The sequence below is a fragment of the Salvelinus alpinus genome, chromosome 21, assembly GCF_045679555.1.
Source record: "Salvelinus alpinus chromosome 21, SLU_Salpinus.1, whole genome shotgun sequence".
Lineage (NCBI taxonomy): Eukaryota > Metazoa > Chordata > Actinopteri > Salmoniformes > Salmonidae > Salvelinus > Salvelinus alpinus.
The window spans coordinates 8942989-8968794 of record NC_092106.1 but is presented as its reverse complement, the minus strand read 5'-3'; the positions used below and the strand labels follow the sequence as shown (position 1 = coordinate 8968794).

General features: G+C 43.8%; 1 protein-coding gene across 2 annotated transcripts in view; it reads left to right on the top strand.

Moving 5' to 3' along the window:
* Positions 1 to 8188: 8188 nt before the first annotated feature.
* LOC139547741 (uncharacterized protein C14orf132) overlaps positions 8189 to 25806 on the top strand; it is a 39002-nt gene continuing 21384 nt past the window's right edge. For both annotated transcript variants that reach the window (XR_011669595.1, XM_071356771.1), the window contains exon 1: positions 8189 to 8402. Coding sequence is in view for 1 of the 2 variants with exons in the window: in XM_071356771.1 (XP_071212872.1) it covers positions 8373 to 8402 (30 nt within the window). In the remaining variant the exon portion in view is untranslated. The remainder of the gene's footprint in view (positions 8403 to 25806) is intronic.

Here is a 25806-nt window from a genome sequence, read left to right as displayed (position 1 = left end):
CATATTGGCTATATGCCTGGCCTACCAATATTGTTCTTCTCAGACCATATTATATTTCAAAACTCAAGCTTTGATAATTAAATAGATCATTTGGTGTAGCATTTGCGAGGCACAGCTGAGCATAAATTGAAATAATTAGCACATGTGCTTTTTTTATGTTACTGGACTGATGGTACCTGCATCTGATGGTCATGCTGCTTTCAGGACAACGGGGCACTAGGGAACATTCATGTTTCTTTGACCAGAGAAAGTGAAATATTCCTCGATATTAAAATAGACACGAGCTGATAATAATAATTTTTAAAAGCAAAGGCTATCGATACACTTGGCTACTCATTCATTGCAGCTGCAGCGCAAGTGGATGTAGGCAGAAGAGCGTTTTGTAATAGTGTTGAATAAAAACTTAGTCAGACATGAACTCACTCATAAAAACAGCATCCCTTTGCTGTATTCTTTATCAGTCTCTCTCTGGTCATGGTTTTAAAAGTTATGAAACCTCACATAGGCTAGTATCAAACTTTGGTGTGGCCAAGGTCGTGATTTGAGCTATCCGATTGGTCAGAGCAGTAGGTTCTAAGGTCTGCAGTGTAGGCGGAGTATGTTTTATTTTTTTTGACTAATGAAATGGTTCAAAATGGGAACACTTTGCCTACCCGGTGCGCAGTGCTTCTGAATCGAGTGCACATACAGTCAACTGCGCAACACAAAATGAAAAGGAGCACAAGCCTTTATGCCCTTATCATTGGCTTTTCTACAGAAATGTTTGGTGATCGACTAGGAATGCCTTGAAGTAGACCACCGAACTAGAGGGTTAAGGTGCAGAATCAAAGAGAGGGCTACTGAGAATCACAATTTAAAATTGTTAAAGATTGTGCATTCACTGCAAGGACTGAAGGAGAAGGCATGACTGAGGAAGTAAGAAGAGGCCCATAACATGGCGGACATATTGAGGTTTGAAGAGAAAGCCATCCACACAGAGTTGTTGTCAGGAGTGACTTGAAGTTCATCAGTACAGTGACTGGGATATCCCATAAACTAACCGGTCTCCAGCTATTTTGGAGAGGCTATTAATCAACATGAGTGGGTTTGGCTCTGCTGAGTGTACTTGTTGTGATGTTTGCAACTAATCCTACAGATGTGCAAGTGGACGTCACAAGCTACTCAGCACATCCACAATACATTAGTCAGCATCAGCCCCCATGATGTTCTCATTCCATTGAACAAGACTCCATGCACTCTCCCGGCCGCATGCTATAGCTACATTACTGTAAGCATTGTCATGAGCTGCTAATGCAACACGAACAAAACACAAAACAACGTCACTAGGACGCACGCTGACTGGCGAATTACAGCGAGCATCATGCTTTTCTCAGAAACGTACACAAAAGTACACCGCCACGGGTGGTTTTGTGACTTCAGCTGGCCTGCGAGCCAAAATGAAAATAACCCTTGCTCGAGAGGCGCATACCCACGCTGTACTCTGATCCCCCCCAGCTGCAAGGAATGGGAAATTGGGATGTGGGTGGATACAGCAGGACGTAGGAAGATCGTCAATAGCTGCGCATCTCTGGACAGAGAAATCGATAACATTATCAGCTTGGCAATGTTAGAATTGGCTACAAGACAGCAACAATTGTTTACAGAATCTTTCAGTTCATTTTCTATTGAACTACAAAGACTCCATTTAACTATATGCGTCCCTCCTTGTACATGTTCTTGAGCAAAATCACACCCTAAGGAGTTTGTCAGCTCCAACTGATGCCTTTTCAGTACATAATAACTAAGACAATGTAATGGTAATGTACAACACACTCTTTTCATCTTTGATCTCCAGCCATGCAACACTATGGCACTAGCTGGAGCTAAACACTGTTCAATGCAACATAAAGATATCAGGCCTTCCCAAGTGTCCCCTCATATTCCTCCTTCTCAAATCACTTTGGATCCTGCTCTGGTTGAGGAGCTCATGGTGATGTTGGCTATGATGACACAAGCGGGTTGGGTACAGTAGGATGGTGGTCACGGTCAGCATGGGAACCTCCTCAAGCACTTGTCCCAGCCCAGACACGCATGAGAAGGCATAGCCCTCTCCTGCAGTCAAATGACCTAGTGGCCTCATGGGTGGAACGTTATTCATATTTTTCATAATGAATATACATTCTTTCCAAAAAAGCAGCCAAAAATCTGGTGTTTCTATATCAAACGGTCTTCTGTGATGTATATAAAGTGTAATACTGGGATGCAAAATCAACATACAGTATTATACATTTTAACTCTATATCTGATATGGTACAGGTGTCTTCTTTTTTAAAGACCATTACCATCTGTGTGATGTGTACTCTTCTGTTTTAAAGTAGATTTAAGACTACCAAGAAACACTCTGTGTGACCCTGATTTAGCCCACTGCAGTGAAAGGTTAATCATCTGTCGGCTAAGGGAGTGTGGGGCGGTTGAGGCATGTTCATAACTATTACGGTTCGCCTGCCAATGTATGCCTTTAATTGTATGCCTGCTGAGCCGCCACACACCCCACACAGTACCATTATGAATGCTGTGACTGTGATAGAGGGCAGTGAGGTCAATCCCCTTGGAGCCGAGTAATTCAGAAGATACAGTAGAGAGAAGAGAGATGGTATTTGTTGTCATATACTATTGTTATGATAATATGTGTAGTAATAGCACATAAGGAGTAGCACTGGTACACGTTATCTATAGTACTACAGTAGTACTAATAGTAGTAGCTTATTCGTATTGGTGTTTGTAACAATGTGTTTGACTCAATGAGGAATATGTATTAATGAAAACTAAACAAATAGTATATATGGAATACTACTGTTTGCCAAAGGGGAAGTCTCTCCTGATTTGCTTTGTGACGCTCACTCCTACTTTAGGGATACAGTGCCCTTGGCACAGAGCTTTAGGACGGATATCGATTCAGGTTTTAATGAATTTGACCCAAAACCCATTCATCATAGACAGAAAGGGAGATACAGAAGATGGTAAGAGAAAAGGTCTAAGGCTGTGGCTGAAACACTCTCAGACAGACTCTGTCTCAAGTATCTACACATTGGCAGAGCAATTAGAAAATACTGTACTTCAGTCGGATGTCAAGACTAGAAGCAGCAGCAGAGTGTGTTACATGTGAATAGGATGAGGTTTGGTAGAGGGGTCCTGTCAGAAGAATCTAGTACAAACCCAACTCAAAAGGGTTTTAAGATAATCCACAAAGTGAACAAAACAAGTCAATTGCTTGAACAAAAAAGTTGCGGCATAGTATTTGAGACAGCCACACTCGTTGCAACTGCAACAACAAAGAATGGGAACTTGGATGTGTTGACGCCAGAATCAAGTTTGACATATGCTCCCATACGTAGGAATGTGGGAACACATACTAAACTTTAGACTACTTTAATACACATCTAAGTGAATTTGTCAAAATATTTATGACGTCTTCAAATGGGGGGACTAGGAACATAAAGTGCTTTCATTTCTAAAGCGTAAAACAGATACGCATGAAAACACCCTCAAATAACTAAAAAAGTGACATTCTGTACTGTCGCCTCATATGAAACATTTGATCTCAAATTCAAAATGCTGGAGTATAGAGACAAATTAAAAGTTTTAGCTTCACCGTCCTAATAAATATGTAGGGGAGTGTAACTTCAATGTGTGTACTGTCGCCTCATATGAAACATTTGATCTCAAATTCAAAATGCTGGAGTATAGAGACAAATTAAAAGTTTTAGCTTCACCGTCCTAATAAATATGTAGGGGAGAGTAACTTCAATGTGTGTTGTTCCTGGTATTTGCTCAGTAGAGCATCGCCCACACGAACAAAGGAATGACGGTGACTCTAAACCTGCGAAACTAACTAGGCCAAATCCATTCAGTCATCATCGTGAATCGAGTGATCTAGTGTGGAGATTCTGTCGAGCTACATCATGAACCTTACCTGGCACGAGGAGATAGATAGTGGCATGTCACCAAGCCAAACTATGCCTACCGGGAGTCAGGTCATTGAAGCTACAGTAGTTCGGATAACATGCTACATTACCTTCCAGACCTTTCTACCAATGCCAAAGGGAGGGATTCACACATCACACGTCAGTGACCAGCTTAATGTTTGTTTTTGATTATCATGTATTCTTGTGGGAGAAGCATCTCATTTGGAAGTGAGAGAGGCAATCTATCTGCCAATAAAAACAGTTTCCTGGCCGTTGAATAATGTTCTGTTCATAGATTCAGTCAGGCTCCTCTGCAACATCCTCCTCTCATAATCAAAAATCAGTCAATGTTTATCCAAATCCAAACATCAATCAAAAGGTACGACTTATTGAGGGGAGACATACATGGCCAGAGGCGTAAGCTCTTTGTGAAGAGAATCTCTGATAATATGTCATTGCGCGCTAGATAGACAGATTTGTTTTTGAAAATGACTGAAGCAGTCACCAGTTTCCCTGTGGAAAATAATAGGAGTCATGCAATAAACATTTTAGTCAAAAAACTGAGAGGCTTTTAATAACCAATTCTCTATTGAAATTAAAAACTAAGGGGAGTGAATGGGTAAAGAATAGCCACTGAAAGCTGTACACTGGGCATCAGGGCTTCGGGGAAGGTGGCCATCATTATTATCTAACATGGAGGCAAGTGCCAAGAGGGTGAAAACAAAAAATTAAATAAAATGACTATATTTAGGCGTTGGTTCATGCAGTGATAATTTCAATTCCTGAAAGTTAATGGACAGATGTCACGCCTAGCTTCGTAAGTTACTCAAGGCGTCAAGAAATTCTGTCTTTTAAAACAATTACATTCCCAAATGGAAATGTTGAATAAGACCACTGAATACCCTAAAGTTAAATCTGTTTTGAAAGGGTGACATGTTTCTGAATCTTCTCTGCATGTAATCGTTTCACCAACAGGTGAAAGCTTTACCATCCCTTCAAAGTAACCCAGAGAGGAATGTTTTCTATACTCAAAAGGATATATTTCTCTAATCTTAGAATAAAGTGTGATTCCGTACAAAACCCAGACAACAAAATAATGATTTGGGGGACTTTCACAATTTAATGCATAGCATAGTCCATTGGAAGTAGGATTGTTGACATATATCTGACATGTTGTATCTAAAAGCATAATTGAGAAATTACCAAAGTTTGCATATTTATTACATTTTGGCCTTACCCAGGCCTTCTTTAAGACGCCATCATGTTTCATCTGTAGATGCTACAAAACCAAAATTGGTGCCACATGAAGCTTTACCACTTACTTTGTCATATGAGTAGTACTTTGATTTCAATAATAATAATAATAAAATATGTCTATTGCATGTGTATATATATATATATATACTGAACAAATATAAACCCAACAATATCAAAGATTTTTTGGAGTTACTGTTCATATAAGGAAATCTGTCAAATTAAGTTCATTAGGGCCTAGTATATGGATTTCACATGACTGCAAATACAGATAGGCATTTGTTGGTCACAGATATCTTTAAAAAACGGTAGGGGTGAGGATCAGAAAACCAATCAGTATCTGGAGTGACCACAATTTGCCTCATGCAGAGCCACACATCTCCTTCGCAAAGAGTTGATTGCAGCCTGTGGAATATTGTCCCACTCCTCTTCAATGGCTGTGCGATGTTGCTGAATGTTGTCAGGAACTGGAACACTCTGTGGTACACATCGATCCAGAGCATCCCAAACATGCTCAATGGGTGACATGTCTGGTGAGTATGCAGGCCATGGAAGAACTGGGACATTTTCATCATCCAGGAATTGTGTACAGATCCTTGCGACATGTGGCAGTCAGCATGCCAATTGCACGCTCCCTCAAAATTTGAGATATCTGTGGCATTGTGTTGTGTTCCGCCCTGACCGTAGATTGCTTTGTATGTTTCTATTTTTAGTTTGGTCAGGGTGTGATGTGGGTCGGTATTCTATGTTGTAGGTCTAGGTTTTCCTTTTCTATGTGTTTGGCCTGGTATGGTTCTCAATCAGAGGCAGCTGTCTATCGTTGTCTCTGATTGAGAGACATACTTAGGTAGCCTGTTTTCCCATTTTGAGTTGTGGGTGATTATTTTCTGTTCAGTGTTCAGTTTATTTGATTAAAAATAATGAACACTTACCACGCTGCACCTTGGTCCTCCTCTCCTTCTCCCGACGACAATCGTGACATGTTGTGTGACAAAATTAGGTTGGCCTTTTATTGTCCCCAGCACAAGGTGCACTTGTGTAACGATCATGCTGTTTAAATCAGCTTCTTGATATGCCACACCTGTCAGGTGGACGGATTATCTTCGTAAATGATAAATGCTCACTAACAGGTATGCAAACAAATTTGTTCACAAAATGTGAGACAGAAATAAGCTTTTTGTGCATATGGAAAATTTCTGTGATCTTTTATTTCAGCTCATGAAACATGGGACCAACACTTTACATGTTGCGTTTATATTTTTGTTCTGTGTGTGTGTGTATATAAACTCAGCAAAAAAAGGAAATGGCCCATTTTCAGGACCCTGTCTTTCAAAGATAATTCGTAAAAATCCAAATAACAGATACATTTCGATGAAGCCCCAAAATTGCCCACCCCGGAAGCCTGTGTTTCAGACATAAGGGTGATGGCGGCAAATGTTTTACTTTTAAACTCAGACAAAACAGAGACGTTAGTTCTAGGTCCCAAGAAACAAAGAGATCTGCTGTTGCATCTAACCATTAATCTTGATGGTTGTACAGTCGTCTCAAATAAAACTGTGAAGGACCTCGGCCTTACTCTGGACCCTGATCTCTCTTTTGACAAACATATCAATGGTCCCGTGTGGCTCAGTTGGTAGAGCATGGCGCTTGCAACGCCAGGGTTGTGGGTTCATTCCCCACGGGGGCCCAGGATGAATATCTATGAACTTTCCAATTTGTAAGTCGCTCTGGATAAGAGCGTCTGCTAAATGATGTAAATGTAAAATATCAAGAATTTTTCAAGGACAGCTTTTTTTCATAACATTGCAAAGATCTGAAACCTTTTGTCCAAAAATTATGCAGAAAGGTAATCCATGCCTTTGTCACTTTTAGATTAGACTACTGCAATGCTCTACTCTCCGGCTACCTGGACAAAGCACGAAATAAACTTAATTTAGTGCTAAATACAGCTGCTAGATTGTTGACTAGAACCAAAACATTTTATCATATTACTCCAGTGCTAGCCTCTCTACACTGGCTTCCTGTTAAGGTTAAGGCTGATTGTCAAGGTTATACTGCTAACCTACAAAGCATTACATGTGCTTGCTCCTACAGTACCTATCTCTCTGATTTGGTCCTGCCGTACATACCTACACATACGCTACGGTCACAAGATGCAGGCCACCTTATTGCTCCTCGAATTTTGAAGCAAAATAGAGCTCAATTTTTTAGGAATGGTCTGCCTATCCATGGGAGAGATGCAGACTCGGTCTTGACCTTTAAGTCTTTACTGAAAACTGATCTCTTCAGTAGGTCCTATGATTGAGTGTAGTCTGGCCCAGGGGTGTGAAGGTGAACGGCAAGGCACTAGAGCCTGGCCGGCTCCCGTCTCTCCACTGGGATTCTCTTGTTTCTAGGTCTTCATGAAACAACAATGACTTAATCCACGTATGACTTTAGCCTACCACAGGTCTAGGAGGGTAAATCTGGTTAATATCCCTCTTAAAACTCATGCCTAAAATGACCCCATCAACATGTTTTCTATGTCTGAGTTAGAAGCAGGGCCGGACTGGTACCAGTAATAATATATGGCATTTTTTCCCCCTCAAGGCCCCCACACTGGCAACATTTTTTGTTTCTTTAGGCCCCGATTATTAGCCAGATAATTATAATTTATTTTCGCAAAAAACCCAAGTGAAGACAGGCCCACTAGGCTACAAATGGACCAGCACATCTGGCATTTGCACGAAATGCCAAATGGCCAGTCCAATCCGAGTTACAATGGGAATAACAGAGCTTGCCTATTTAATGTCAATCCATCTCCATAATGTCAATCCATCTCCAGTATAATGTCCTCCCCTCAAAATCATCTGAAGGAAAAGAGGAAGGAGATGTAGGGGGTAGAGGTGTCAAACGAGTTTATTAACTGTCAAAGGCAAACTTGCATCAATAATTCTGCAAGGTTGCCTTGCGCGCCTGCAGCACAAATCCACTCCGGCAGAGGGAAAAAAGCTATTCCATTAGGTGCGTTATGACGAATCAAGAGCGCGCTGTGCCAGGGAAGCGTAGTAGTGTTCAACACTGGTGAGACCTCGCTGAATACGAAGCTTCCCTTTTACTCAATCGTACATTTTACACCCTGTTAGTGTATTGAATTTTCTAACAGTCTGCCGATTTCTGAACCCCACATACCTAATGATGGAGTTATCCTTGATTTCAGCGCAGGTAAGAAACCTTCCGTTGTAACTGTAATATTTTAGAGCTCAATGACATCATGGTGTTCAGGCTACAATTACGCCAATCAAAGTAATGTAGTTAACAGTTGTTATGAGATTTCGGATAGGCTGTTTTTCAATGCAGCCTACGTCATAGCACGTGTGGGGCAACAGTAGTCTGCAGTGTCTCACTTACTTCGGGACAGGTGAATGACATTTGGATGCAGACAGGTGACTGAGATGATATGCAGTGTTAGGTAGGCTATCAGGTGCAGCAGCGGACTCAAAAGGGATTAGGCTATTTCTTGCTGTCGGTTAATGAATGACTGCGGGAAAATGATCACCTCTGGCAAATTGTTCCATCTGGGATATTGTGCATTTTTATTGAGTATAAACCTGGCAACTTACTACTTTTACTAGCATACCTCAACTACCATCACTACTACTCATAACAGCCTAATAATAAGCATAAGCATACATTTATAATCAGATGGAAATTATAGCCTAATGATCATGCAGATTTGTCACTGCATTTACCTTTCACTGACATCAGTGTGTGTACAGTGCATTCAGGAAAGTATTCAGACCCCTTGACTTTTCCCACATTTTGTTACAGCCTTATTTTAAAATGGATTAAATCGTTTTTTCCCCCATCAACAATCTACATACAGTAGCCCATAATGACAAAGCAACATCCGTTTTGTTGAAATGTATCCAAATGTATATAAAAATAGAAATATCACATTTACATAAGTATTCAGACTCTTTACTCAGTACTTTGTTGAAGCACCTTTGACAGCGATTACAGCCTCGAGTCTTCTTGGGTATGATGCTACAAGCTTGGCACACCTGTATTTGGGGAGTTTCTCCCATTTTTCTCTGGGGATCGTCTCAAATCCTGTCAGGTTGGATGTGGATCGTCGCTGCACAGCTATTTTTAGGTCTCTCCAGAGATGTTCGATCGGGTTCAAGTCCGTGCTCTGGCTGGGCCACTCAAGGATATTCAGAGACTTGTCCTGAAGCCGCTCCTGCACTGTCTTGGCTGTGTGCTTAGCGTCATTGTCCTGTTGGAAGGGGAACCTTCGCCCCAGTCTGAGGTCCTGAGCGCTCTGGAGCAGGTTTTCTTCAAGAATCTCTATGTACTTTGCTCCCTTCATCTTTCCCTTGATCCTGACTAGTCTCCCACTCCCTGCCGCTGAAAAACATCCCCACTGCATGATTCTGCCACCACCATGCTTCACCGTAGGGATGGTGCCAGGTTTCCTCCAGACATGACGCTTGGCATTCAGGCCAAAGAGTTCACTACCAACGCTACCATGCACACACCGTCACTGATAAAAGGTGAGCCCATTGAAATAGTGGAAGAGTACAAATACCTTGGTCTAATCTTTGACAACAATCTGTCCTGGGATCAGTGTACTGACGCTCTTTTTAAGAAAGGCCAACAGACTGTATTTCCTATGGAAACGGCACTTTTTTTAATGTTGATCTAACCATCATGGTTCTCTTTTATAAATCATTCATTGAGAGCATTCTGTCCTACTGCATGACCTGTTGGTTTGGGAATATCAAGGTTGCACAGAAAAATAGGTTGGGCAAGATAGTCAGGACATGCGGAAGAATCATGGGGCAGCAACAGTAAGAACTGTCCTCTCTCTACCTGGGCAGAGCCCTCCTTAAGGGGAATAAAATAGCGGTCGACTCTTCCCATCTACTCCATCCTGAATTCCAGCTCCTTCCCTCTGGCTGCAGGTACAGCCTACCAAAAGGTTAAAAAATAGGGCCAAGTACTCTTTTATTCCAAATGCAATTCTGCAACTTAACAAAATGTTGGACTAATTACACTTAGCACTTGCACTATGAAACTGCACCTACCCTGCCTATTTACTTGTAAATATCCTTTGCTATTTATAAAAAAATGTTATGTGATATGTTTTGACTGCTGCAAGATGAATTGCCTCTCTGAGGGCATTAACATATTCTGAATCTGAATCAATCTTGGTTTCATCAGACCAGAGAATCTTGTTTCTCATGATCTGAGAGTCCTTTAGGTGCCTTTTGGCAAACCCCAAGTGGGCTGTCATGTGTCTTTTATCGAGGAGTGGGTTCCGTCTGGCCACTCTACCGTAAAGGCCTGATTGGTGGAGTACTACAGAGATGGTTGTCCTTCTGGAAGGTTCTCCCTTCTCCATAGAGGAACTCTGGAGCTCTGTCAGTGACCATCGGGTTCTTGGTCACCTCGCAGACAAAGGCCCTTCTCCCCCGGTTGCTCAGTTTGGCCGGGCGGCCAGCTCTAGGAAGAGTCTTGGGGGTTCCAACCTTCTTCCCTTTAAGAATGATGGAGGCCACTGTGTTCTTGGGGATCTTCAATACTGGTACACTTCCCCAGATCTGTGCCTCGACGCAATCGTGTCTCGGAGCTCTACGGACAATTCCTTCGACCTCATGGTGATCTTTGCTCTGACATGCACTGTCAACTGTGGGACCTTATATAGACAGGTGTGTACCTTTCCAAATCATGTCCAATCAATTTAATTCACCACAGGTGGACTCCAGTCAAGTTGTAGAAACATCTCAAGGATGATCAATGGAAACAGGATGTACCTGAGCTCAATTTCGAGTCTCATAGCAAAGGGTCTGAATATTTACAGTTGAAGTCGGAAGCTTACATACACCTTAGCCAAGTACATTTATACTCAGTTTTTCACAATTCCTGACATTTAATCCTATTAAAAATTCCCTGTTTTAGGTCAGTTAGGATCACCACTTCATTTTAAGAATGTGAAATGTCAGAATTTATAGCAGAGAGAATTATGTGTGTTAGTTATTAGTTATAGAATTAGTTATTGGAGTCCACGTCCGAGTTCTTATCACATCTCTCCACGTCTGCAGAACCATGGGGCATTCTGAATCGTGCATTGCTCTAGGACCATCAGATCAAAGTTGAGAGTTATATATTTTCTATTTTTCTTACACCTCACTATTCGTCTCTCAATATATGAATCTGTAATATGACTTTCCTTAAGAACTGAAAAAAGTACTCCACTTTAGGGCCTCATTGCCAAAATCCCAAAGTATCCCTTTAAGGGTAAACATTCCAGCTCTTCAAGCCCCCATGCCGTCTTTTAAATTGAGTTTTTAAATAATCACTGTATATTTCATGAAAATAACTCCAGATATGTTTTTTTATCACTTATTTCCCTGAGCCCCCTTTTGTCATTGAAATGCTCAGTCTGATTGTGTGGGCATGTTGATATAAATTGTTATATATTTACAGTTGAAGTCGGAAGTTTACATACACCTAGGTTGGAGTCATTAAAACTCGTTTTTCAACCACTCCACAAATTTCTTGTTGACAAACTATGGTTTTGGCTAGTTGGTTAGAACATCTACTTTGTGCATGACACAAGTCATTTTTCCAACAATTGTTTACAGACAGATTATTTCACTTATAATTCACTGTATCACAATTCCAGTGGGTCAGAAGTTTACATACACTAAGTTGATTTTGCCTTTAAACAGCTTGGAAAATTCCCCAAAATGATGTCATGGCTTTAGAATCTTCTGATAGGCTAATTGACATAATTTGAGTCAATTGGAGGTGTATCTGTGGATGTATTTCAAGGCCTACCTTCAAACTCAGTGTGTCTTTGCTTGACATCATGGGAAAATCAAAAGAAATTAGCCAAGACCTCAGAAAAAGAATTGTAGACCTCCACAAGTCTGGTTCATCCTTGGGAGCAATTTCCAAACGCCTGAAGGTACCACGTTCATCTGTACAAACAATAGTATGCAAGTATAAACACCATGAGACCACGCAGCCGTCATACCGCTCAGGAAGTTCTGTCTCCTAGAGATGAGCGTACTGCCTTCTGTCTCCTAGAGATGAGCGTACTATGGTGTGAGATGTGCAAATCAATCCCACAACAACAGCAAAGGACCTTGTAAAGATGCTGGAGGAAACAGGTACAAAATGATCTATATCCACAGTAAAACGAGTCATACATCGACATAACCTGAAAGGCCGCTCAGCAAAGAAGAAGCCACTGCCCCAAAACCACCATAAAAAGCCAGACTACGGTTTGCAACTGCACATGAGGACAAAGATTGTACTTTTCGGAGAAATGTCCTCTGGTCTGATGAAACAAAAATAGAACTGTTTGGCCATAATGACCATCATTATGTTTGGAGGAAAAAGGGGGATGCTTGCAAGCTGAAGAGCACCATCCCAACCTTGAAGTAGGGGGGTGGCAGCATCATGTTGTGGGGGTACTTTGTTGCAGGAGGGACTGGTGCACTTCACAAAATGGATGGCATCATGAGGTAGGAAAATTATGTGGATATATTGAAGCAACATCTCAAGCCATCAGACAGGAAGTTAAAGCTTGGTCGCAAATGGGTCACAAAATGTGGCAAAATGGCTTAAGGACAACAAAGTCAAGGTATTGGAGTGGCCATCACAAAGCCATGACCTCAATCCTATAGAAAATGTGTAGGCAGAACTGAACAAGTGTGTGTGAGCAAGGAGGCCTACAACCCGACTCAGTTACACCAGCTCTGTCAGGAGGAATGGGCCAAAATTCATCCAACTTATTGTGGGAAGCTTGTGGAAGGCTACCCGAAACGTTTGACCAAAGTTAAACAATTTAAAGGCAATGATACCAAATACTAATTGAGTTTATGTAAACTTCTGACCCACTGGGAATGTGATGAAAGAAATACAAGCTGAAATAAATTATTCTCTCTTCTACTATTCTGACATTTCACATTCTTAAAATAAAGTGGTGATCCTAACTGACCTAAGACAGGGAATTTTTTACAAGTATTAAATGTCAGGAATTGTAAAAAACTGAGTTTAAATGTATTTGGCTAAGGTGTATGTAAACTTCTGACTTCAACTGTACGTACACAGCCCTGATTGGCGGATATGATCATCTAGACTCTAGACCCTACCCCGCTAACCCCTTCAAAGTTGGAGGATACATACGTAAATAAAAGACCTGGTCATGATTCAGAATAATCAAATCAGATTGTAATTTAATCCATCCCAACTGAACAGGCTGATATTCCAGGCGTAGAAAAAGCTCCTACATGAAAAGGGCATTATCATAATTTTCACAATTTCAGTGTTATTTATACCTAGTGTGGAAGTATATATTTTTTTTTAAATGGACTGCACTGCCCCTTTAAAGACAGACAGGCCTATATCATTCTCAATTATTAACTTTGATTCACATTTCGTGTTAGATGCTAAGGCTTTCTATCTAAACTGACAGAAAGGCACACGTACCCCTGTCTTCGGAGGACAAAAATAAACTTGTTTTTTAAAGCTTTTTCTTTTGTTGTTACATTTAGGGTTCTACACACATTTTACATACATGGCACTTAAACAATATATATATATATTTTACAGTAGTTACATAGAAAGAATAAACTATGTTGATATGCATTACATCTAGATAGTACTTATACATTATAAATCGTGTTTTCTGTCATAACTATTGTAGAACATGAGCATTTAAAACCACCCCTAGGCTATCCCATCTATCTCCGTAAACCACCCCTAGGCTATCCCATCTATCTCTGTAAACCACCCTCTTATGATTTCCATGTGCCATGTACTGTTTAACTGTGCTTTGATGTTCCACATACATTCTGAATGCTGTTGACCATTGGAATGGTTTTCCAAGTCTCCCAACAGTGCTATTTGTAGGGATAATTTTAGATATATATTTTTTGATTTTTCAGTCATTCCTGCACCTGTGACCAGAAACAAGCTACATAGGGGCAATAGCAAAATAATTGATCTAATGATTCTGTCTCTTCATAGCAAAATTTGCAGATCTGAGATGGTTGTATGCCCCATATACATAACATTCTGTTTGTGGCAATAATTTTGTATAATAATTTAAATTGAAAAACTCTAAGTTTTGAATCAAGTGTTGTTTTGTTATATCAGTTTATAAACCATATGCCACGGAATCGGCACATCGGAATTCTCTTCCCAACTATTTTGCAACCTGTATGGCGTTGCGGTCAACATGTTGGTCCTCAAGTAAAACTGGTATATTTTAATTTATGACAATTAATTAATTATTTTTGCCAAATATGATCTTTAATAAATGGCAAACAAACAAGTTCCCTACCTTCTGTAACGGTTCTCCTCTTCATCCGAAGAGGAGGAGCATGGATTGAACCAAGACGCAGCGTGATACTTAGACATGATATTTATTTAGACACGACAAAACAACGAAGACAAAAAACGAACTATACTTGAATTAACTAACAAAATAACAAAACGAATGTAGACAGACCTGGACGTAAGAACTTACATGTAACACGAAGAACGCACAAACAGGGAAATGACTACATAAAAACCGAACGAACAAAATGAACAAACAAACCGAAACAGTCCCGTATGGTGCAACATAGACAGACACTAACACAGGAGACAACCACCCACAAACAAACAATGTGACCCCACCTACCTTAATATGATTCTCAATCAGAGGAGATGAAAACCACCTGCCTCTAATTGAGAACCATATTAGGTACCCAAACCAACATAGAAACAGAAAACATAGACTGCCCACCCAAACTCACGTCCTGACCAGCTAACACATACAAAAACTAACAGAAAACAGGTCAGGAACGTGACATAACCCCCCCCTCAAGGTGCGTACTCCGAACGCACCACCAAAAGTCTAGGGGAGGGTCTGGGTGGGCATCTGACCACGGTGGTGGCTCAGGCTCAGGGCGAGGTCCCCACCCCACCATAGTCAATCCCAGCTTACATCTCCCCCTTAGAATGACCACCCTCTTTTTCCACCCACCTAATATAAGGGGCAACACCAAGATAAGGGACAGCTCCGGGACAAGGTAGCTCAGGACAGCGAGGTAGGTCGAGATAGAGAGGTAGCTCAGGATAGAGAGGTAGCTCAGGATAGAGAGATAGCTCAGGATAGAGGGGCAACTCCGGACTGAAAGGCAGCTCCGGACAGAGAGACAGCTCTGGACTGAGGGGCAGTTCCGGATTACTGGCAGCTCCGGGCTGGCTGACGGCTCTGGACGCTCATGGCTGGCTGACGGCTCTGGACGCTCATGGCTGGCTGATGGCTCTGGACGCTCATGGCTGGCTGACGGCTCTGGACGCTCATGGCTGGCTGACGGCTCTGGACGCTCATGGCTCACTGACGGCTCTGGACGCTCATGGCTCACTGACGGCTCTGGACGCTCATGGCTGGCTGACGGCTCTGGACGCTCATGGCTCACTGGCGGCTCTGGCAGATCCTGTCTGGTTGGCGGCTCTGGCAGATCCTGTCTGGTTGGCGGCTCTGGCAGATCCTGTCTGGTTGGCGGCTCTGGCAGATCCTGTCTGGTTGGCGGCTCTGGCAGATCCTGTCTGGTTGGCGGCTCTGGCAGATCCTGTCTGGTTAGCGGCTCTGGCAGATCCTGTCTGGTTAGCGGCTCTGGCAGATCCTGTCTGGTTGGCGGCTCTGGCAGATCCTGTCTGACGAATGGCTCTAGCGGCTCCTGACTGACTATCGGCTCTGACGGCTCGGGACAGACGGGCGGCTCTAATGGCTCGGGACAGACGGATGGCTCAGACGGCACTGGGCAGACGGATGGCTCAGACGGCACTGGGGAGACGGATGGCTCAGACGGCGCTGGGGAGACGGATGGCTCAGATGGCGCTGGGGAGACGGATGGCTCAGATGGCGCTGGGGAGACGGATGGCTCAGATGGCGCTGGGGAGACGGATGGCTCAGATGGCGCTGGGGAGACGGATGGCTCAGATGGCGCTGGGGAGACGGATGGCTCAGATGGCGCTGGGGAGACGGATGGCTCTGGCCGGATAAGGCGCACTGTAGACCTGGTGCGTGGTGCCGGAACTGGAGGCACCGGGCTAAGGACACGCACCTTCATGCTAGTGCGGGGAGCAGGGACAGGGCACACTGGACTCTCAAAGCGTACTATTTGCCTGGTGCGTGGTACCGGCACTGGTGGCACCGGGCTGAGGGCACGCACATCAGGACGAGTACGGGGAGAAGGAACAGTGTGTACAGGGATCTGGAGACGCACAGGTGGCTTAGTGCGTGGTGCCGGAACTGGAGGCACTGGGCTGGAGACACGCACCATAGGAAGAGTGCGTGGAGGAGGAACAGGGCTCTGAAAACGCACTGGAAGCCTGGTGCGTGGTGTAGGCACTGGTGGTACTGGGCTGGGGCGGGGAGGTAGCGCCGGAAATACCGGACCGTGCAGGCGTACTGGCTCCCTTGAGCATTGAGCCTGCCCAACCTTACCTGGTTGAATGCTCCCCGTCGCCCACCCGGTGCGGGGAGGTGGAATAACCCGCACCGAGCTATGTAGGCGAACCGGGGACACCATGCGTAAGGCTGGTGCCATGTAAGCCGGCCCAAGGAGACGCACTGGTGGCCAGATATGTAGAGCCGGCTTCATGGCACTTGGCTCAATGCTCACTCTAGCCCTACCAGTGCGGGGAGGTGGAATAACCCGCACCGGGCTATGCACACGTACAGGAGACACCGTGCGCTCTACTGCGTAACACGGCGTCTGCCCGTACTCCCGCTCTCCACGGTTAGCCTGGGAAGTGGGCGCAGGTCTCCTACCTGCCCTTGGCCCACTACCTCTTAGCCCCTCCCCAAGAAATTTTTGGGGTTTCTTCACGGGCTTCCGTGCTAGCCGCGTACCTTCATAAATCCGGTCTCTCTCTCCCGTTGCCTCCGCTCTCCTAATCGCCTCCAGCTGTTCCCATGGAAGGCGATCTCTTCCAGCTCGGATCTCCTCCCATGTGTAGCAACCTTTTCCATTTAACACGTCCTCCCATGTCCACTGCTCGAACTCACGCTGCTTGGTTCTGGATGGGTGGGTGGTTCTGTAACGGTTCTCCTCTTCCTCTTCATCCGAAGAGGAGGAGCATGGATTGAACCAAGACGCAGCGTGATACTTAGACATGATATTTATTTAGACACGACAAAACAACGAAGACAAAAAACGAACTATACTTGAATTAACTAACAAAATAACAAAACGAATGTAGACAGACCTGGACGTAAGAACTTACATGTAACACGAAGAACGCACGAACAGGGAAATGACTACATAAAAACCGAACGAACAAAATGAACAAACAAACCGAAACAGTCCCGTATGGTGCAACATAGACAGACACTAACACAGGAGACAACCACCCACAAACAAACAATGTGACCCCACCTACCTTAATATGATTCTCAATCAGAGGAGATGAAAACCACCTGCCTCTAATTGAGAACCATATTAGGTACCCAAACCAACATAGAAACAGAAAACATAGACTGCCCACCCAAACTCACGTCCTGACCAGCTAACACATACAAAAACTAACAGAAAACAGGTCAGGAACGTGACATAACCCCCCCCTCAAGGTGCGTACTCCGAACGCACCACCAAAAGTCTAGGGGAGGGTCTGGGTGGGCATCTGACCACGGTGGTGGCTCAGGCTCAGGGCGAGGTCCCCACCCCACCATAGTCAATCCCAGCTTACATCTCCCCCTTAGAATGACCACCCTCTTTTTCCACCCACCTAATATAAGGGGCAACACCAAGATAAGGGACAGCTCCGGGACAAGGTAGCTCAGGACAGCGAGGTAGGTCGAGATAGAGAGGTAGCTCAGGATAGAGAGGTAGCTCAGGATAGAGAGGTAGCTCAGGATAGAGGGGCAACTCCGGACTGAAAGGCAGCTCCGGACAGAGAGACAGCTCTGGACTGAGGGGCAGTTCCGGATTACTGGCAGCTCCGGGCTGGCTGACGGCTCTGGACGCTCATGGCTGGCTGACGGCTCTGGACCTTCATGGCTGGCTGACGGCTCTGGACGCTCATGGCTGGCTGACGGCTCTGGACGCTCATGGCTGGCTGACGGCTCTGGACGCTCATGGCTCACTGACGGCTCTGGACGCTCATGGCTCACTGACGGCTCTGGACGCTCATGGCTGGCTGACGGCTCTGGACGCTCATGGCTCACTGGCGGCTCTGGCAGATCCTGTCTGGTTGGCGGCTCTGGCAGATCCTGTCTGGTTGGCGGCTCTGGCAGATCCTGTCTGGTTGGCGGCTCTGGCAGATCCTGTCTGGTTGGCGGCTCTGGCAGATCCTGTCTGGTTGGCGGCTCTGGCAGATCCTGTCTGGTTGGCGGCTCTGGCAGATCCTGTCTGGTTAGCGGCTCTGGCAGATCCTGTCTGGTTGGCGGCTCTGGCAGATCCTGTCTGACGAATGGCTCTAGCGGCTCCTGACTGACTATCGGCTCTGACGGCTCGGGACAGACGGGCGGCTCTAATGGCTCGGGACAGACGGATGGCTCAGACGGCACTGGGCAGACGGATGGCTCAGACGGCACTGGGGAGACGGATGGCTCAGACGGCGCTGGGGAGACGGATGGCTCAGATGGCGCTGGGGAGACGGATGGCTCAGATGGCGCTGGGGAGACGGATGGCTCAGATGGCGCTGGGGAGACGGATGGCTCAGATGGCGCTGGGGAGACGGATGGCTCAGATGGCGCTGGGGAGACGGATGGCTCAGATGGCGCTGGGGAGACGGATGGCTCAGATGGCGCTGGGGAGACGGATGGCTCAGATGGCGCTGGGGAGACGGATGGCTCTGGCCGGATAAGGCGCACTGTAGACCTGGTGCGTGGTGCCGGAACTGGAGGCACCGGGCTAAGGACACGCACCTTCATGCTAGTGCGGGGAGCAGGTACAGGGCACACTTGACTCTCAAAGCGTACTATTTGCCTGGTGCGTGGTACCGGCACTGGTGGCACCGGGCTGAGGGCACGCACATCAGGACGAGTACGGGGAGAAGGAACAGTGTGTACAGGGCTCTGGAGACGCACAGGTGGCTTAGTGCGTGGTGCCGGAACTGGAGGCACTGGGCTGGAGACACGCACCATAGGAAGAGTGCGTGGAGGAGGAACAGGGCTCTGAAAACGCACTGGAAGCCTGGTGCGTGGTGTAGGCACTGGTGGTACTGGGCTGGGGCGGGGAGGTAGCGCCGGAAATACCGGACCGTGCAGGCGTACTGGCTCCCTTGAGCATTGAGCCTGCCCAACCTTACCTGGTTGAATGCTCCCCGTCGCCCACCCGGTGCGGGGAGGTGGAATAACCCGCACCGAGCTATGTTGGCGAACCGGGGACACCATGCGTAAGGCTGGTGCCATGTAAGCCGGCCCAAGGAGACGCACTGGTGGCCAGATATGTAGAGCCGGCTTCATGGCACTTGGCTCAATGCTCACTCTAGCCCTACCAGTGCGGGGAGGTGGAATAACCCGCACCGGGCTATGCACACGTACAGGAGACACCGTGCGCTCTACTGCGTAACACGGCGTCTGCCCGTACTCCCGCTCTCCACGGTTAGCCTGGGAAGTGGGCGCAGGTCTCCTACCTGCCCTTGGCCCACTACCTCTTAGCCCCCCCCAATAAATTTTTGGGGTTTCTTCACGGGCTTCCGTGCTAGCCGCGTACCTTCATAAATCCGGTCTCTCTCTCCCGTTGCCTCCGCTCTCCTAATCGCCTCCAGCTGTTCCCATGGAAGGCGATCTCTTCCAGCTCGGATCTCCTCCCATGTGTAGCAACCTTTTCCATTTAACACGTCCTCCCATGTCCACTGCTCGAACTCACGCTGCTTGGTTCTGGATGGGTGGGTGGTTCTGTAACGGTTCTCCTCTTCCTCTTCATCCGAAGAGGAGGAGCATGGATTGAACCAAGACGCAGCGTGATACTTAGACATGATATTTATTTAGACACGACAAAACAACGAAGACAAAAAACGAACTATACTTGAATTAACTAACAAAATAACAAAACGAATGTAGACAGACCTGGACGTAAGAACTTACATGTAACACGAAGAACGCACGAACAGGGAAATGACTACATAAAAACCGAACGAACAAAATGAACAAACAAACCGAAACAGTCCCGTATGGTGCAACATAGACAGACACTAACACAGGAGACAACCACCCACAAACAAACAATGTGACCCCACCTACCTTAATATGATTCTCAATCAGAGGAGATGAAAACCACCTGCCTCTAATTGAGAACCATATTAGGTACCCAAACCAACATAGAAACAGAAAACATAGACTGCCCACCCAAACTCACGTCCTGACCAGCTAACACATACAAAAACTAACAGAAAACAGGTCAGGAACGTGACACCTTCTCCCCATTCCTTATTTTCTTTGCTGTAATGGTGCAATCGGTTGGTTGTAATTTTGGATAGAGAAAACATTTCCGTATGTTTGTTAACAGCACATGTGACAACTCCACCTTTCCTATTCATGATATCATATTTTCATATTTATCATATTTATATGAATTTAACCATATTATTTCTTGTAATATTTGTTGTATTTTCTGGAGGATGAAACTGGAATTGCAACCAGCTTTGTTTGGATTGTTTTAGAAAGGCCGATGTTTTAAAAAAAAAAGGTTACATTTACAATTAACTGGAAGTGAGAGGTTGTAGTCTGGATAAAGGGAAAATGGCAATTTTTGAACAAGGGATGAGCCATTCTTACTAATCTACTGGAGAACCATTTTGGGTTTAATTATAACTTTTGTATGACTGATGCATTTAGTGAGAGGTTTAATCCTTTAATATTTAATAATGTTAGCCACCGGAAATCAGATTCATTATATAAATAAGCACGTTTTACTTTGTCTGGCTTGCAATTCCAAATAAAGTAATTTTTTGCAAAAGTAATTTAAAAGACAAGTCATTCGGCATAGCCAGGACCATAACTAAGTAGGTAAACTGGGATATGACAAAATAATTAATCAGGGGGATTTTTCCCCCACAAATAGACAGGTATTTACCTTTCCATGGTAGCAAGATCTTATCTATTTTTGCTAACGTTCTGTTATAATTTGTTGTAAGTTATTTTATTTCTTGAGGGGTACAAATACAGAGTATGTCCACTTCACCGTCAGACGATTTTATTGGTAAACTACACAGTAATGTAAAAGTTTTCTTTTTTTTAGAGCTCCAATACGTAATATGGTACTTACCCTTATCATAGTTCGGCTATAATCCAGAGAGGCTAGAAAAAATATGATCCAGATTGCGTATTTAAGGTAAAATTTGAGTCATCGGTGTAGAATTACGGCATTGTTTTTAAACCATGGATTTCTAGCCCCTCTACTGTATATTATTGTTGGAGCTAATTTTAAAAGCTAACATTTTGATGGCCATAATAAATAGATATGCTGACAGTGGATAACCTTGTTTTACTCCTCTTGACAGTGTAATACTTTCTGAGAAGTAGACATTATTTTGTGTTTTACACTTGCGGTTACTATACATAACTTGAACCCATTGTATAAGAGATTCTCCAAAATGTAAATAGTCCAGGCATATAAATTCTAGTCGTACTTTATCAAAAGCCTTTTCAAAATTTGCTATGAATACCAGACCTGGTTTCCTAGATTTTTCATAGTATTCTATTGTTTCAAGAATATGTCTGATATTATCTCCAATGTATCTTCCATGTAAAAAAACCTGTCTGATCAGGATGAATAATATTTTTAAATTCTATGTGCTATGCATTTTGCTAGGAGTTTTGCATCACAACACTGAAGTGTAAGGGGCCTCTAGTTTTCTTGATAGACTGGATCTTTGTACTTACCACCTGGGTCTTGTTTCAGTAATAGTGAAATCAAACCTTTTCGCTGTTACCTGATAGTTTACCATTTTTATAGGAGTGGTTCAAACTTGCTAATAGTGGATCTTTGAGTAGATTTATTTTCTTCATATACCTCAACTGCTATGCCATCCAGCACTAGAGTTTCCCCCTGGCCTAAAGGCTTTAATTGCATCAAGAAGTTCCTCCCCTGCAATTTGGCCCTCACACAAGTCTTTCTGTACAGCTGTTAATTTTACACTATTATTATAAAAACAAATCCCTACAGTTAACTTCAGTTAGTGGAAATGGAGGAGACCGAAAAGTGAACATATGCTTAAAGTACTTTGCTTCCTCTTTCGAAATAATTTCCCCTTTAATAATCACTATGTTAAAGTTTCAAGTTAGAAATTTCAAAAGTTAAGGCATATAAACTAAAGCAATCTCCTCCATTGTTTGGATTATTTTACACCTGAGTAAACTTGATGGAAGGGCATAAGCAGCTGGTAATAGTTTAAACAACTTCTTTCTTTGGGCAGTTTTTAATCAAGTGGCAGAATGTTAATGAGATGCCTTAAGTAGAGCACAGGCTTGCATGTACTGCGCATCTGCTCCATTGCCAAGCTGCTATAATTATAGAAACACACGTTTGACAGTAAAAGCCATTGAGTGCTATGCTTATTAAATGTCTATAGACACAATTTCAAACTTATTTAGTATATGGTTCTCATTCTTGAACTGGAAGTGATTAAATGTTTCTCCCCGTTTTTAGTTTTTTCCATGTTTTTTTTTCATGTGTGCACACCAGGAACAATGGCATGGTTATTGTATTGACAGATCGTGCTTGTATTGACAGATCATGTGTCACGCCCTGACCATAGACTGCTTTGTATTTTTCTATTTTTGTTTGGTCAGGGTGTGATGTGGGTGGGCATTCTATGTTTGTATGTCTATGTTTTCTATGTCTATGTGTTTGGCCCGGTATGGTTCCCAATCAGAGGCAGCTGTCTATCGTTGTCTCTGATTGAGAACCATACTTAGGTAGCCTGTTCCCACCTGTGTTGGTGGGTAGGTGTTTCCTGTTTTGTGTTGTGTCACCTGATAGGACTGTTTCGATTTTCGTTGTTTCACTTTTGTTATTTTGTATTCAGAGTTCAGTTGTAATAAATTTAACATGGACACGTACCACGCTGCAGTTTGGTCCGATCTTTCCTATTCCTCATCAGACGAGGACGACGATCGTTACATCATGCTTAAGTGTGATAGAAGGAAAGAATGAGTTAGTTGAGCAAAATAGTTTAACCATAATGTCTATTGCACAAGGCACACAGTGGATAAAAGTGGAGGACGTTGGTAGCTGACAGTGACTCCACTGAGCTTGTAATCATGGTCATCTGAAGTGCACTTGAAATGTACTAGGTCATCCTCTCTCAAGAGATTCACTGTCACAGGCCAACAATCCCCTTCAGAATGTGCATGCGTGCATAGATGTGCTTGCGTTTGTGTGTGTATGTACATGTATTTGACCAAGTAAGTGCATGTGAGTGAGAGTGAAGAGCATACAGTGCATTCAGAAAGTATTCAGACCCCTTCCCTTTTTACACATTTTATTACATAACAGCCTTATTCTAAAATTGATTAAATAAAACATTTTACTCATCAATCTACACACAATACCCCATAATGACAAAGGGAAGGTTTTTAGAAATGTTTGGAAATGTATTACAAATAAAAAACTGAACCCCATAATGACAAAGCGAAAACAGGTTTTTAGAAATTTTTGCAAATGTATTACAAATAAAAAACAGAAATACCTTATTTACATAAGTAAACAAGACCCTTTGCTATGATACTCAAAATTTACCTCAGGTGCATCCTGTTTCCATTGATCATCCTTGAGATGTTTCTACAACTTGATTGGCGTCCACCTGTGGAAAATTAAATTGATTGGACATGATTTGGAAAGGCACACACACCTGTCTATATAAGGTTCCACAGTTGACGGTGCATGTCAAAGCAAAAACCAAGCCAGGAGGTCAAAAGAATTGTCCATAAAACTCAGAGACAGGATTGTGTCGAGGCACAGATCTGGGGAAGGTTACCAAAAAATGTCTGCAGCATTGAAGGTCCCCAAAAACACAGTGGCCTCCATCATTCTTAAATGGAAGAAGTTTGGAACCACCAAGACTCTTTTTCAAACTGAGAAATCAGGGGTGAAGGGCCTTGGTCAGGGAGGTGACCAAGAACCCAATGGTTACTCTGACAGAGTTCCTCTGTGGAGAGTGGTGAACCTTCCAGAAGGACAACCATCTCTGCAGCACTCCAACAATCAGGCCTTTATGGTAGAGTGGCCAGACGGAAGCCATTCCTCAGTAAGGCACATGACAGCACGCTTGGAGTTTGCCAAAATGCACCTAAACAACTCTGGTTTGATGAAACGAAGATTGAACTCTTTGGCCTGAAAGCAAAGCATCACGTCTGGAGGAAACTGACACCATCCCTACAGTGAAGCATGGTGGTGGCAGCATCATGATGTGGGGATGTTTTCAGTGGCAGGCACTGGGAGACTAGTCAGGATTGAGGGAAAGATGAATGGAGCAAAGTACAGAGAGAAACCTGCTCCAGAGTGCTCAGGACCTCAGACTGGGGTGAAGGTTCACCTTCCAACAGGAAAATGACCTTCAGTACACATTCAAGACAGTGCAGGAGTGGCTTGGGGACAAGTCTCTGAATGTCCACGAGTGGCCCAGCCAGAGCCCAGACTTGAACCCGATCGAACATCTCTGGAGAGACCTGAAAATAGCTGTGCATAGCTCCCCATCCAACCTGACAGAGCTTGAGAGAAAGTACCGAAGTACAGGTGTGCCAAGCTTGTAGCGTCATACCCAAGAAGACTTGAGGCTGTAATCGCTGCCAAAGGTGCTTCAACAAAGTACTGAGTAAAGGGTCTGAATACTTATGTAAATGTCATATGTCAGTTTAATTTTTTTTATAAAGTAGCAAAAATGTCTAAACCTGTTTTTGCTTTGTCATTATGGGGTATTATGTGTAGATTGATGAGCAGAAAAAAACGATGTAAACCATTTTAGAATAAGGCTGTAAAGTAACAAAATGTGGAAAAAGTCAAGGGGTCTGAATACTTTCCAAATGCACTGTATGTGAATGAGGTAGAGCAAAAAAGAAAGCAACAGTGAGGATAAGTATGTTTCAGTGTGGCCTTATCTCTCGGGTTTATGTGAACTTCCAGTCAGCTTCATCTGTCTCTGTCCTTCGTTCTCAGTCCTCTGGCCATCACAGCAGATGGAGAGTAAATGATTTTGGCTTACAAGCATTGGACCAGACGTCCCTGTTTTTCACCATAGACATCCTCTGTCCAGACTGTAATTCCTCTATGCTCCATGGACTTTTGGATGGGAGGCATATTGAGAGGGTGGGGGACTAGGGTTGGAGAGGGTGACAAAGCTTTAATAATGTAACAAAATTAGTCACATTGCAGCTGAGAAGGATTGGGATGCTGAATGGTTGAACTACTGTTATGCTAATGGTACATGTAACCTGCACTCTTGAGTTAGTCATAACACCTATTACAAATTCATCAGGGGGTGGCTTACAAGATCATATAAATGTTTAATGTCCACATTAACAGTGTAAATGTTCATTTGTGCTAATATCGTACTTAAAAAAAAATATATATATTCTTCATTGTCCATTTTGACAATGACACATCAGTCT